This window comes from Apostichopus japonicus, chromosome 19 (assembly GCF_037975245.1).
Source record: "Apostichopus japonicus isolate 1M-3 chromosome 19, ASM3797524v1, whole genome shotgun sequence".
NCBI lineage: Eukaryota > Metazoa > Echinodermata > Holothuroidea > Aspidochirotida > Stichopodidae > Apostichopus > Apostichopus japonicus.
The window spans coordinates 14,104,013-14,120,026 of record NC_092579.1 but is presented as its reverse complement, the minus strand read 5'-3'; the positions used below and the strand labels follow the sequence as shown (position 1 = coordinate 14,120,026).

Below are 16,014 nucleotides of genomic sequence, written 5' to 3'. Positions count from 1 at the left end.
TCTAATACACATTTGGACCTATAGCATGTTCTGTAAGGCCTATTCCGGCAATGACGTCACGACTCTAGTTAAAGTGTATCATTTTTTGTTTATTATTATTATTATTATTATTATTTTGTTGCTATTAGAAATACTTTATATGATACAGCGAAAAGAGTGGCTAATATCGAATCAATGATATTTGCATTGGATGACTGATCATACAGTATAAATGAAATAACTGGGATACCCCCAGCTCCATTGTTATGAGCGGGGGTAAAAAGTCCAGTAGGGGATATCTTACATCCAGTCAGGAAAAAATGTACACCCCTTGGGGACCAGTACACCGTTCCAAGAAGGTCATGACATTCCCAAGATCGATCAGGGGATTTCATAATTCCCTTCCCCAACCCTTTCAACTAATCCAGTGCACGTCACTATTGTGATATTTCTTTCAGAAAAACTGCATAATACAGCAAAAATATTCTATGAGGCTTATAATCCTAAAAACATAAGTGGCATTAGTTATCGATCATTAGAGAACACCAAGATCATATAACAATGTGTGATTAGTATGCTACACATTCATTACCCTTTATATTTGTTAGGTAGATATATGACCTCTGACCTTGTTGTTAGGTAGATATATGACCTATGACCTTGTTGTTATGTAGATATATGACCTATGACCTTTTTCTTTTTACATCATTGCGAATTGTGAAAACAAAAATTATCATACAATTACATATACAATGCACACAGATAAGCATATTCCAATATTTTAAACGATGCTTAAAATGATAAACCATTTTTTTCAACATTGTGACCATTTCGACATATCTAGCCTTTTTTTTGTGGGGGGAATTAACTAAGACATGCACATATCGCCAATGTGTTGTATGATATAGAAAACAAATACATACCGTTACATAACACTCAATAGAGCACCAATCTGGTCTATTTTACGTTTGTTATTGTGAAGAAAGACCTGCGTCTCCCACATTAATTTTAAAATAACGCTGTTATCCGTCTCGTCTAGATCTGTCATGATCGATAAGTTGGGACTTAACCGGAAGTAGACAGCCCCGATATCATTACACCAGGCGCGTGCGCGATGAGCAGGACGAAATCTAGCATCGGTAACCTATCAAGGAAGGACGAAAGAGGAAGTGAGTGATGACCCGGAAGAGAAGAGGTGGGGAATCACGGGGGGGGGGGCAGGAGGGTGGGCGAAAGAGAATGACTTGAGAGAAGACAGACTAGTGAGGAGTGAAATCAATACAACACTACATGGATGACTTTCAGACACACAAATTAATGTTTGATATAAGTCAAGGTCCATTAAACACTATACGAAGATCAGTTCAAATCAAGGGCGTAGGAACCGGGGGGCTGGGGGCGCCAGCCCCCCAGTGAAAAATGTGGAGGGCGGAAGTATCATTCCGCCCCCCGCTTCGCAAGTCAGAAAACCCCTTTTTCATTTCCAAATGAGAAAAAAAATCTCATTTGGAGCACCAAATTGCATCTAAGGCCAGGTGAAAATACAAAATTAAGTTTACAGAATGGAGTGGGTGTGTAAGTGTGCTATATTGCACCAAATTGCATCTGAGGCCACCTGGAAATGCAAAAAAAATCCAAAGGGGAGGGGGACACCCCCTCCCCTTAGACCCCTCCCCCAGGCCGGCCATCAGTTTTCAGCCCCCCCCCCACTCAAAAGTACCTTCCTACGCCACTGGTTCAAATCACGTTCAAATACCACTTTTAATTTTTGAAAGTATACCCTTTCAACTAAAGGCGGACAGACCGGCCAGGCAATCGGGCAAGAGGAAAGAGTCTCCCTAGCCCGCTAATCAAACGTGATGATCAGTGGGCTTATACGGTTTGTTCGAAAATTGTTTTCCATGCTTATGTGAGATGTGGTTGTATTCAGAAGTTGGCTATATCTTTTTCTTATTGCTTGTGGAGGGAGGCGAAAATGGTTGCTTTGCTTTGGCCGAGGGAGGCCGGGAGAGGTCATCTTCAGTCTGTTTCTGTTTTAAAGATTGGAGGTTGGACAATGAAGTAACCTCAAGAACTACTGACTCAAGCATGCACAATATCTCCCACAAACAACACAAATTTCAACCGAAATTCAAATTTAAAGTTCCTTTATATTTAAATTTGTTGACAATGAACTACAAGATTTTACAAAACAATGATATAATTGTTGAAATATATGTGCTTAACATTATAGGAGCCCTCCTGGAGAATGGTGTTGTTTTAAGGTAAATAATAATGTCATCTTAAACTCCCGCAAAGTGATATCGAAACTTGACAAACACTTAAAGGTTTCTAGTATTGCTTTAGCACTTTGAAATATCAACTATGAAATATCGCATACTAACGTTATGCGAAACATTTAAACTATCTTATATCTGTTTTCTGGGAGCGCTATCCTTTGAGAATGACTAGAAAAAAGCAACTCACCAAACTCAACATGATTTCACCTAAGTGGGCAGCGGCTTTGATGTTTGCGCCCACTCGAAATATGTCGGATACAGCCTGGGGGACGCACACTTCGATGTTCTTCATTTGGGGAACAGGACCGTTTCCGGTTCCGAGAGATAACACCAACCCTAGTTTCCGTACTGGCTCACCCTAGTTTTAAATTGAAACAAATAGGCATACGTGATCAGGTATTACTCAAATATTGCCGTTGCTACGGTGCATTACTAGAGGATACTGCCGTTGCTATGACATTGCCCTGGTGAATGGCATTGGTATTACTCAAGTATTGCCGTTGCTATGGTGTATTGCATTGGTAGTAGTAGAGTACTGCCGTTGCTATGACATTGCCCTGGTGAATGGTATTGGTATTACTCAAATATTGCCGTTGCTATGGTGTGTTGCATTGGTAGTAGTAGAGTATTGACGTTGCTATGTCATTGCTCTGGTGAATGGCATTGATATTACTCAAGTATTGCAGTTGCTATGGTGTATTGTATCGGTAGTACTAGAGTATTGCTGTTGCTATGATATTGGTGAATTGCATTGGTAGTATTACTCAAGTATTGTCATTGATGTGGTGTATTGCATTGGTAGTACTAGAGTATTGTCGTTGCTATCACATAACCCTGGTGAATGGCATTGATATTACTCAAGTATTGCCGTTGTTATGGTATCGCTATATGGTATATATATATATATATATATATGGTATATATATATATATATATATATATATATATATATATATATATATATATATACTGTATATCGTGTGTCATACCATGGAGCTATAACTGTTTATAGCTCCATGGTCATACAGATTTGCGCCTTTTTTTCTAATACCAGTACCTTCAGCAGGAAGGCATTGAATTTCACTAGCAGTGTCCCCAGTGCAATATTTAGTGACAGAGAGAGCTAAAATGATTGTTAGAGGTGTGGATACATCTGATGATTGTGGAATGTTAATTCCACCAGCATAACGCTCCTGAAGAATATTTACCAGAATTATTTACTCTCAACTTTATTTCCCTGATACACTGCTTTGATCTTATTTTCATCTTTCGGTCCTTTTAAAAGAATAATCCACAGTTTCAATTCTCTTCATCCGAAAATAGGAAAATGTAAGCATCATGGATCATGTTAATGTCCCATGCGACAAAACCCGTCTGGACCACTGGGTACTATGAAGCCCATCATGGTGATATAAGAATAGATGGTGGGGGTTCCAATTGTTTGTTCGTGTAACGTAAAGTGTCCGTTTGTGTGTGCGTGTGGGGGTGGAGGGGGGGGGGTAAGTGCGTGAGAAGATTGATGTGCCTTCATTGTTATGAAATTATAGTACTAGTAATGTACCCAAATTTTAGGATCCTGAGATCCGTCAACTCCATGGATTACCTACGTATATTTGCTTACGGTTTTCTTTCTTTATTTATTAGTATGTTTACACTCATTATAGTGAAATTATTTGTGAATATTGGTGTAAACGTATATTAAATGGTGAAACTGCCAGGTGAATACATGTTTGTTATGGTGTGTTGGTGTTAACTACGTTTTATTCTTCCTTTTTTTCGGTGAAAAACCTAAAACGTTTTTGGTGTAAACTTATTATTCTTATTTTATTTTTTACAAAGGGAAAGTGGAAGGGTTTAACATCCTATAGTGGCTCGATGACGTCACATATTACATAATATACGAATTGACATGTTTCCTCTTATACTGAACAACATTCAATTTGAACCGGTTGGAGAGATGATCAAGCACAGACATTGTGTCGCATATGCTGAATTATGATTGCCGAACATATGTACCCGGCCTCAATGAGAACTTAAAGGTCTGCTGTATAGACCCCAACTATATATAGCACACTATCATGGGAAAGTTTCTTGAGATTACGTAATCGACCTGGCTTGGTTGTAAAATTACCTCTTTTTACCAATTAATCTGCAACGCCTGCATGCCACATATTTTTTTCTTGTATATATAAGGGTCTTCGCGTGAACGCTGTATGATTAATGTAGACATAAACACATTTCCACACAGTGTTTACACGAAGAGCCTTTATGGTGTTAAGAAGCTATGCAGGCTAGTTGTGGAGCCTGAGGTCGATTTACGACCGTGGCAGGTCGATTACGTAATCACAAAACTTTCCTAGCTATAGAATGCTTTAATTGAGGCTAATAGAGTAGATCTTTAATATTTGAAAATTGTAATGAAGACACGTGAATAGTCACCGCCATTTTCTTTTCTGCGTAGTATTCGGAGATTTCAGTCATAGCGTCAGTAGTTGGATTGTTAGACACCAAACCGCCGTCCATGAAGAGATCTTTTGGCGGGAAATATGTTGGAGCAGCCGTAGACGATCGGACGGCACGCCACAGGGTTTCCTCTACCCGGAGAGGGGGTGGGGTGAATGGAGGGAAAAGAATAGAGAACTTATGTATCGATTTCAGTTCATGGCATGCAGGCGATACTGTTAATTTAAAGCGTTATATGTATTATGGTACTTTCAGGGCTATATTTGTAGTGTTCATTTATCGTTTTTAACGTGCATGGTATTAAGGGGTATCCCCCAAATTTGGAGGGGGGTGGGCTACCTTTCATATACTATATTATCATACGTTAAGCCAAACCCTCCATAGTATAAATAGAGAAACAAGTATGAACCTATTCAGGGGCGTAGCGAAGGGGTTTTTGTTGGGGGGGTGTGGAGAATTTGATTTGCCGACGGATCTGGAAGTGGTGACTGAAATGGGGGAGGGGTCTAATTGGCAATTTTTTAGTTTTGAAACGTCCTTAAATGCAATCTGGTGCATATATTAAGTCAAATTTGATTTGCCGACGGATCTGGAAGTGGTGACCGAAATGGGGGAGGGGTCTAAGGGGAGGGGGTGTCCCCCTCCCCTTTTGGCAATTTTTTAGTTTTGAAACGTCCTTAGATGCAATCTGGTGCATATTTTAAGTCCAATTTGATTTGACAACGGATCTGGAAGTGGTGACTGAAATGGGGGAGGGGTCTAAGGGGAGGGGGTGTCCCCCTCCCCTTTGGCAATTTTTAAGGTTTGAAACGTCCTTAGATGCAATCTGGTGCATATTTTAAGTCAAATTTGGCACGGAAGAAGCTCCGGCCCGTTCTCCTTTTTCTATTCAGCTTTCCTTCTTTCTTCCCCTTCCGCCCTCTTCACCTTTTCTCCTTTTGCCGACAGACCCAAAATTTGCCGACAGCGACCAAATTATTGGGGGGGTGTGACACCCCCCCACACCCCCCCTCTCGCTACGCCCCTGAACCTATTCAATTGCTTATCAGCAATTTGGCTATAAGGAGAAGAGTAGCATTTTCTTTAAATCGAGCGCCAAACTTAAACTATGCCTGCAAATTGGTACATGATACAAGAAATAGTTGTTTTTATAAACCCGTGCGAAAGCTACATCAGTTATTTGTACCTATGTGGAGGGAGAATGGTATAGGGGAAGGGTGTGGGCGGTATGACCAAGTACGTCAGATGGGACAAACAGGAGCGGACCTAGGGGTGGGGTCTATCACTCCCCCCCCCACCCACTTTTATAACTTCACAAAAGGTATTAATTAGTACAACCTTGGGTGGAGACCTAACTATAGACCTAATTTATACAGTTATAATCTAAATATGCCACAGAATGCACTATTTCAAGTGTCAAACGTGTGCTCTGGGAGAAGAAACCCCGGATCACCCCACCCCCTCCCCACACACATGGGATCCCGATCCAACGACCTCAGGCCGACACCCTCACGTCCCTTCCTTTTTGAAATCCTGGATCCATCCCTGGCAGACAGTCAAAGAAAAAAAAGTAAAGAGTAGCAACTTGAACAACACATATAACGTCAAATCATTCTTTAAACTGTTAATTCTTCAATAAGTTAAAGTTCATCCATACAAACTGAAGTATTGTAATTGCATTGTCCGGATATTGTTTTGATTTGCTGTTCGTTTTTCTTCTTCTTTTTTTTCTCTCTTTACCCGGACAGTCTCCTATGAGGATATAATGTTGACCATGTGCAGCATAACTTACCATCAGGTGGACAAGGTGGATGGTCATAGCGTCCATTGAAGGACACAATACGAGAGGAAGACATGGCTGGCGGTTTGAAGTTACGGAAAAAGTGTAAAGCTGGTGGCGCTCTGTTACTCAAGGCTCCAGTAATCATAATCCTACAAAGAATAAACACAATTGATATGAAATTTCTTTCTTCTTATAGTCTATACTATTTGCCGAATAATCCGGCGTCAAACTTTGCTTTTCTCTTTCTATCTTTAAAGCAAAATAGGTGGCATAATATTTGTATTTCTGAAACTGTGTTACCTCGGTTTCTCAATCTCCATCATTTTCCTTTCTCCGTAGATGCCCTTCAGAAGTCCTTCTGTTCTCTCACCATTGTAAGGTTTGCTGCCAGCAAATAGCTCCCTTGTACACGAAAAGAATAACTTTCTCATTTCCGTTATACAGGCTCCTTTAATGTTGACATGTGGAGGGAGAAAGAATTAATCTGTAAGTAATTTTTCCACAGTAGCATCTGCTGACAGATCTAGCATGTGTTACGGTATTTATACACACTTCAGTTTATACTGATTAACGGTGGTCTGTTATTCACAGTAAAAACTGATCAAGCTATGTACATTGGGTGATAGAATCGTATTTGTGTAGTGAGAAAACCTATAGTATAATGTCTTACGTTGATCGACTTCAATAAAAACAAAACATAACAATAACTGGCCGGCTTGATAAAGTTGCTAACCATTGGGCAATGAACCTAGAAATGTGCTTTAAAAGGCCGTAACAAAATTACGCTAATATAGTCACCGGTTGCTAAGATACCAGTATTGACAGCTCCCGCACTAGTTCCAGCGATCCAATCAAAACAATCAATGATCCTTTTATCAGATGCTCTCTCTATCGCAGCCAACAGCTGTACTTCAACGATACCACGTGACCCTCCGCCATCTAAACAGAGCAACTTCTCAAACCGGTCATTTGGATCTCGATCCAAAATGTTGCAATGGAAATCTCGGCATACCACTAGCATATTCTCCACAACTTCGTTCATGTACTCTTCAAAGACTTGAAAATGAAAATAAATGAGAAATGACACGGATCTTAATCTTTTTGACACAATACATTCACCTCAGGAAATCAACTTCTTTGTGGCTTGTTTTTTGTTTTGCGGGTCTTGCATGAAGTAACGACGTAGTCATATTTTGTTGTTATCGGAAGATTTTTTTTCTAATTATTCGTCGCAGTAAAAATTGTTAATTTAGTTTGAAATGGTCGATATTTTGTAACTTGTACAGTTCTTGCAGTTTTGTAGAATTATGGAACCACGATTTTCGCTTTCAGAAATATGACTGGAAATTAAAAATCATTCACACACACCCCCATCCCTCCCACCCCCCCCCCCCCCATCGTTATCACATTTTCTTAGAGTCCAACTAGGCTCGTTATTAAACGATATATTTACCTAGTTTAATAGAATAGAATATTTTAATAATTTCGACTTATAGAAGTTACAGTATGACGTAGCTGAACCACCCTTTCGCTCAAACACCACCCATTTTAACTAACCCTTTTAACCACTTCTCCTAATTACACCCCTCAACCTAACCCCCCCCCCCCCCCCGGTAGCGTCGGTAAACAGTAACTTTACCTAATAATTTCTCTTCATATACTTACCAATTTCACATTCTTCATTAGGATCATGTGGGTATTCCATTTTGTCCCCGTCATATTGTCCCCAAGGCAGACACCCCTGTAGACAACTTAGTGTCTGCGCTGCACACCTTTGGGCCCCTACCATGTGCAACGCTTGAAGCGCTTGGCCTCCCGCAACTAAGTATGAACATAAAAAATGATAGATGAGAAATCTCGTCACGACAAGGACTTATTTCAGGATACCGATCCCCCCCCCGATCCCCCCCCCAAATAAATTAAACTAAGTGGTTGGGCATTTATGAATGAATACACATACCTGCCTCCTATGCATAAGCACTCTGATCTACCTAACCTACACCATCATTGGGTGACATTCTTACAATTGGCCCCCAGTGCCCCTCTTCCGGATCTATGTATGGTGATGAAGACAATAGAATGTAATATATGAAGTCCCGATGGTTAATTTTGTTGTTATCCAGACACCCTAAATACCTTACCTATAGGAAGATTTTTAAAACAATTGCTAAAAGTGATTAACGATGATGGGGTTGCGGGAGGTGTTTTACCCACCATTTTTTAATTTATTTTTTAATTTGATTAAAACAAAAGAGAGACTGCAGCAGATTAAGTTACCCAAAGGGAAGCTGTTTTCTAAGACTGTTAGGTCATTGATTATGTGATATATGGTTCTGCTACACTGAGTGCTTGCTGGAAATCATAAATAACTAATGAGTACTTGGAAGAGACATCAAAATAGTTACTTTCTTCCAATAACTGGAGTTTTTAAGAAATACTTCATATACCACTCACCCATTGGTTGCGGTTAAATTTGCGTGAAGAGTTAGGAATGGGACTGATAAAACATTCAGGGTTTATCGATACACTTAGGCTGTAGATGAACAGTTTTTTTTTTTTTTTTTGGGGGGGGGGGGGTTGGTCGTCTGGAGGCATGGGTGTTTGAACATGTGCCTGTCTGTGTACATATCTCCATTTTCAGTTTTAGTACGGTATAGTTTAGGTGACTAAATTTTATATTCAAACTAACATTTGAGACTTGACCTTTTTCTTTTGTGTGCGTGTGCGTGTGTTCGTTAGTATCTTTTACTGAACGTCTAAAATAAAGCCAATCTTCAGCTACGGGTGCATCTCCCTGCTTACCATCTCTAATTCCAACAAACAAGTTTTAAACAGAATCCATACATACAACAGCCTATCGCTTTGCACTAAAAAATCCCTTCCTATATATCGGAAACTCACATGTTCTTCATGCGGGCAAAACAAGTCCTATTTTTAAACTTCTTGAATCATTTAACATTAACTTATACAAAAACAACCTCGAGAAAGACCCATTAATTCAAGATCTCCTCCTGAAATACCAAGTCGTAAACACACACCTCCCGAATAAACGAACCCAATCTGTCTGCTTCCTTAGTACTTAAAAACTTAAATCCCATTCAATAGAAATCTCGCCCTCACTGGTTCTTTGCCTCCTTTGTCCCCTGATTTCGGGTTCTTTCCTTGATTTACCCATGGCTTTCTATTCTATTCAATGCAATTGTAACGATACTTTCCTTATCAACCACTCCCTGGCTCAAAAAAGACAACTGATCCTCAAAAAACAAAAACAAAAAAACGTTGTCTTTTCTTTGATAACAATTCTATTCAGTATTATCTCAGTATTATCCCCCTCATGCAGGACCTCTTGCGAGGTCTAAACTTTTTACTATACTTAGGGAAAGTCTAAACATATAAGCTCTGCCAGGTGGCAGCGAGTTGTGATGGCCCATTACCAAATGTCGAACATTCGTTACGATTATGGCAAGCCATGTGGGACAAGCACTGCCTAATATATCAGCGTATTAATCGTAATTTATACTCGTATTAATTGGAATATATACGCGTATGTATTATTAGCCAATCATATGGCCCAAATATATCCGCGTATTAATTCGAATATATACACGTATTAATTCGAATATATACACGTATTAATTCGAATATATACAAGTATTAAATAGTATACATATGGGGATTAAATCCAATATATGCACGGATTAATTGGAATACACGAAAGCACATTTCCGCTCTTGCTGTGTACATACCAACGATAAATGTTTTGGCGGGCTCGCGAGATCGCTTCATAAAGCGAAACTTCACATGTACAACACATATATATTCGAATTAATACGCGTATATATTCGAATTAATACGCGGATATATTATGCGGTGTTTGTCCCACTGGCTTGCCATATACGATGGCATACAAACAATATGGAAATGTAACAATCAAGACCTGCAGTGTATAGGCCTTTATCTCTAACATTATATACAGTGCAAGCGCTATTATAAATGGGATACACTTCTACATTTTGCAATCGGATATCACCAGATCTCGGAATTAATAACAATTGTATGTATGTATTCGTCGATATAAGTGCAAGCAGCCTATATTCAACGACATGCAGGAAGTGAGATTGGGGGAGTAACTTGTACACCTTTCAAAGTGTCGAGAAATATGCTAAGCAACCTCACCTCCATTCTCACCCCCCCCCCACCCTCCCCTTCGTGACAGTAACTTAAAAAGTATTCGTTTTTTTTCTATAACTGCAGCGGCGTTGTGTGTTAATAGAGTATACAGTGATATAGCAACTTGTATACCTCAACTAAAGCTGAAATTATGCTACACTCATGCGCAGTTGGTCTCATAAAAATGACTTATTGCCAGGGGCGTATCCAGGATTTTCCACTAGGGGGGGGGGGCGTCAGGCATGAATGATCGCCGTCCTGGGGTGATGGGTCTAAGGGGAGGGGTGGACAATTTTTGCTTTCGAAGAAGGGCTGAAATGCAAAATGGTGCCATATGTGATCCATTTTTCGACCTTAATAATAAGCAACATTTCCAGTAAAAATGGACACAAAATGAACAATTAAGTATGGCTGGCATGTCACTTAGTGTTTATAGTGATAATACAAACACAATTACCATCTATGTTTCTAAAACTATTATGACGGCCAATAGGGGGGCGCGCGCCTGTTGCGCCCCCTGGATACGCCCCTGTATTGCGAACGCTATATAAATATATATTCCATGATCTGACGCAGTAGTGTATGCAAATAACGTTAGTCAAGGTACATACGGCCATGTGATGACGCGTAATGTCTAGGGGTCAGGCCTTTATGGTTCTTTGCGTTAACATCGGCGTTGAATACGATCAAAGCTCTAATAGCGTCCAAGTTGTTCGTCTGAAAAGAACGAAGAAATACTTTCATGAATATTCATGAATGACTTTAAGCAGCGGTATGCTAAGCTGTTGATATATATATATATATATATATATGTATATATATATATATATATATATATATATATATATATATATATATATATAAATGAAAATCGTAATGAGTTGGAAAATCAAGAACAGTGAAAAAACTTTCAGCCTCCACCGGGATTCGAACCACGGGCCTCCCGCTCTGTACGCGGACACCCTAACCACTAGGCTATGGACGCTGATTGTATGTCCAGAGGTTCGAAACCGGTAAGGAAGATCGTAATTCCACTGTAGGCGTTTGTCACCTGTATCGAACAATACTAGTTCTGTTTTTGGTGACATATTTTGCCTTACTCTAGAGATCAAACATGTTGCTAACCAACTATATATATATATATATATATATATATATATATATATATATATATATATATATATATATATATATATATATATGGTAAAGGGTGGGGGTTTGGGGAATTGGGCGGACGTGTAGTGCTGAAATGGTACCATTTTATTGATTAGGTAGATGGGAAAATATAAGATCAGCTAGAGCGGCAGCTATAAGAGAGGAAGGGGGTGCAGTCAATACGGTGGACACATCATCACCCATCTCTTTCTATATCATTCTGTGCTATACTTCAGGTGCTAAGTCTGAAATAGCTACTTACTGTAAATTTGACGATAAAGTTGACTCTGAGATTATGTTCGGGTAGAATTTTTATGGCTAATTTGTTATTGGTATCATGGCCATCATAAGCTTCCCATTCGCTAATCACACACCGCTCAGCCTTTGCCATTTAATTTACACCCTAACACCAATCTCATCCTTACCGCAAGTTCCCACCCTTACCTTGAACCATATACCATTTATACATATATACCCCCTATCGTTACCCTTTTACTCCTACCCCTCTAATATACCCCTGCCTTTAAAAACAAAACAAAAGTTTCTCACAAGAGCAGCAGTATGGAGTGGGGAATTGCCGTCGTTGTCGGGTATTTCAGGGTCTGCTCCTGCTGCTAGCAGTTCCACCAAGCAGTCGCTTCGTCCCTTCTTCACCATGACATGTACAGCTGTGTGACCAGTCGAACTTCGTGTGTTGAGCTCGTAATCAAATTTGAATATCATCTTCACCACCTCCGAAGATCTAGCCCAGTGGAGGGGTGTTGCGTTGTATTTATTACAACGCGAGAATCCTTGTCGGTTGTTTTTCGCTAATATCTCGGTTGCTAAGCTGACCATCAAAACCGTGCGTGTATAGTAGAAGAGAGAACCAGAGAATAAATTCAAAATCTTTATTTTTGTTTTCGTTAAGTTTAAAAGTCATTATTGAGAGTCACCATCTCCACACGGTCAATAAATATGTGTATCGCTCTGCTTTATCTAAACCGCCGCTGTGCAGACGGCAATGAAATTCAAACGCATATATAAGCTACTCAGATGTGTGTATACTCACAGATAATTATCATGTTTAAGAGCATGGTGGATGGGTCGTCCAGTTTCGTCGGGTACATCTATCAAAGCGTTACTTTCCACTATTATTCTGGCTGCGTCGAATTTCCCTGTTTTCAATGCCATAATGAGAGGCGTTAAGGCCTCCTCTATATCATTATTCATCTCCTCCTCATCGACTAAGCAACTAGCCAACAGCTGCAACCAGAGAGTTGAACTATTAGTCAGGAGATGACGGGCAATGGGGGAGTGGGTGAGGGAGTGGGGGGGTGGGGGAGTGGGGTCATGCCTCGCTCATGCCGGTAACTTATTGCTACCATGTCCATGAGTAACGGTATAAAAGTGTTTACGATCACAATACCCTGTTAACACGCGGTTAATGCAAGAACATTATAATCACTGTCCATTTGGTCAGATATGATGAGAGTATAGGAATATCCGCAAATTAGATTTGCAAGCTTTGAAATTCGTGTCGCGAATTGAGTAAGAAAGAGTAAGAATCGCAATAATTGAGCAAGAAAGGTCATGCATTGTTTCTGGAAACAATCTATGATGAAGGAGGATGCGAAACAGCTGAAGAGATCAAGGGGAAATGTTACAAATTGTTTAGGTATAAAGCAGTGCATAGATGTACAGGAGACAGGTAATACAGGGATGATGTAATTCGGACTAATTTCGAAGGCTATTTCGAAGACGATGATGATATGCGACGATGATGATGGTGACTATCATTACTAGTATATAATTATGTTAGAACTCTTACCGCAATCAGTTCACTACTGTTCGAGTCACCAAATGATATCACTGCCTGGTGCAATGCTGTATGTCCTTCGTGATCTGTCATGGAGACAATGGCACCTAAATCTGTCAGGGTCTTCACGGTATCTACATGACCCTGTGCAACGGCAACATGGAGGGGCGTCATGCCATGGTCACTCTCTTGTTCATTAATTAACCTAGTATATGTGGAAATATAAATATATTAATAATAAACATAATAATAATAAACATAATGACAATAATAATAATAATAAACATAATAATAAACATAGTAATAATAATAAACATAGTAATAATAATAAACATAATAATAATAATGATAATAATAGACATAATAATAATGATAAACATAATAATAAACACAATAATAATCATAATCATAATCATCATCATCATCATCATCATCATCATCATCATCATCATCATCATCATCATCATCATCATCATCATCATCATCATCATCATCATCATCATCATCATCATCATCATCATCATCATCATCATCATCATCATCATAATAATAATATTCATAATCATAGTCATAACAAACATAATAAACATAATAATAATAATAACAATAATCATAGATCGTTGGAACACGAGACAATTCACAGACAGCATTTAGCTGCAATGAACTTTATGAGGACACATAGCCGTATATTTAGATGTAGGACAGTCTTGACAGCGCCCTCAACATAAACGCTAAAGCTAGGCATCATCCACATCCCCGCTAGAAAATATTCTTTGTGTCGTATATATGCTTTGTTTATGTTAATGCATTTTCCGACTTATTTATCCTCATAATAATTAAGCCTAACTGTGCTAACATGATTCTATAGCTTTAAAGCTCATTAATGTCCATCACAAATGTACTGAATATTCACTCAACGTACATTTTATACTCCCCACTTGTAAAGGAATTAGAGGTCTTCATATTCATGTTATATGTAAGCCGAAAACACAAACCAATACCACTTTGAAGCATATAGGCATATTCACCTGATTTAGAAGTTTAGTGGGAAATGACATTTAGAAAGAAATCCAAAAACACTGCCTGGATGTTTATGACGTCACATAAAGTATCAGTAGTCAGCCCAATCACTCAGCACCTTTACTTTAGGATAGGAGTAGTACTTGTTTTGAGAGAATATTTTGCGAAATTGACAACCATCCTGGTTCAAAAGTCACGATCGCGACTGATACCGGTTTCCATTATATCAGCGTGTGATATCGGGGGTTTTATTATTTTTGTTTGTTTTTGTTTGTTTGCTTTATAAGTAATGGAAGTAACAGGTGCTGTCGTTTACAGCAAACCTTTAAAAACAAGACATTCATGTTTGCCACATATATATACATACGGGCATCAAATGAGATATACGATTGCGAAAGCCTAGTGAAATATATCGAGATTTGAGTGGTTAGCCTCATGGTCTAGTATTGCATAATATGTCACGGAAACAGGACTAGCATTGTTCGTCTGTCTGTCTGTCTGTCTGTACGTGTGTTTGTATGCATGGGTGTATGAATGTATGTAAGCCAAGCCAAATAGTCTATCCGACAACACTCACTCTTTAAATCCCTCGGAACTGAATGCTATGTTGATTGCACAGTCAGCGGCAACATGAGCCACAGACCAGGAGGGGTTCTCCCAAATACAACGACACAGTTTGCCCAGGACATCCTCGTTCAAGTGCTCATGATCTAATTTCAAAAATGGTCTCAGTTTTGGCAGCAAAAATTCCAAATCCTTTTGGGCTTTTTCTTCTGAAGTTTCTCTGAAAAGACTGCCAAAAAATAATTAAAATCATTAACTATAGTCAAATAAATGTGGAAATATGATGTAGACGTAAGTCGTAGACGTAGACGTCGGTGTAGACGTAGATGAATAGATATATAGATATATATATAAATATATATATATAAATAAATATATATATATATATATATATATTTTAGTGAGGTTAGAAGAAAGCGGAGTGACGGAGGATACACCCTTAATAATAGGTCCACTTATTTCCCGGCTGAATGCAAAAAAAAACCCAGCTGAACCATTCCCCCCCCCCCCTCCGAATGACCCTCCCCCTGCCCACTATGCTTTCTTTATCAAGGATCTTACCTGAATACATCGTCATCAAGAGAACATACTGCTTGGTAGCTTCCTTTACCAGCTTGTAATAACTGAAGTTTGGTATCATCGTCATCGAACAGCTTTTCCCAAGTTTCGATTTTACCGTTTGAAAGTTTGTTCACAGATTTCGCGGAGTTCCAGGGCCAAATATCCATCTTTATTCAGAGCTTGGTGTAGTCTTCGACTCCCTCTCCAAAAAAAAAAACACCAGAAAGAATAAAGAAAATCTG

General features: G+C 39.1%; 1 protein-coding gene across 5 annotated transcripts in view; it reads right to left on the bottom strand.

Annotated features, from left to right (window-relative positions):
- Positions 1-98: 98 nt before the first annotated feature.
- Positions 99-16,014, bottom strand: part of LOC139960646 (85/88 kDa calcium-independent phospholipase A2-like) — a 28,091-nt gene continuing 12,175 nt past the window's right edge. For 4 of the 5 annotated variants that reach the window (XM_071959184.1, XM_071959183.1, XM_071959182.1 and 1 more), the window contains 13 exons: positions 15,773-16,011; positions 15,225-15,440; positions 13,640-13,832; positions 12,881-13,074; positions 12,379-12,658; positions 11,286-11,391; positions 8,170-8,325; positions 7,303-7,560; positions 6,805-6,952; positions 6,514-6,653; positions 4,698-4,852; positions 2,446-2,616; positions 99-1,123 (listed from right to left, as the gene is read on the bottom strand). In XM_071959184.1, the coding sequence (XP_071815285.1) occupies positions 905-1,123; positions 2,446-2,616; positions 4,698-4,852; positions 6,514-6,653; positions 6,805-6,952; positions 7,303-7,560; positions 8,170-8,325; positions 11,286-11,391; positions 12,379-12,658; positions 12,881-13,074; positions 13,640-13,832; positions 15,225-15,440; positions 15,773-15,939 (2,403 nt within the window). In that variant the 5' untranslated portion in view covers positions 15,940-16,011 and the 3' untranslated portion in view covers positions 99-904. The other variant, XR_011790579.1, reaches the window with a different exon arrangement.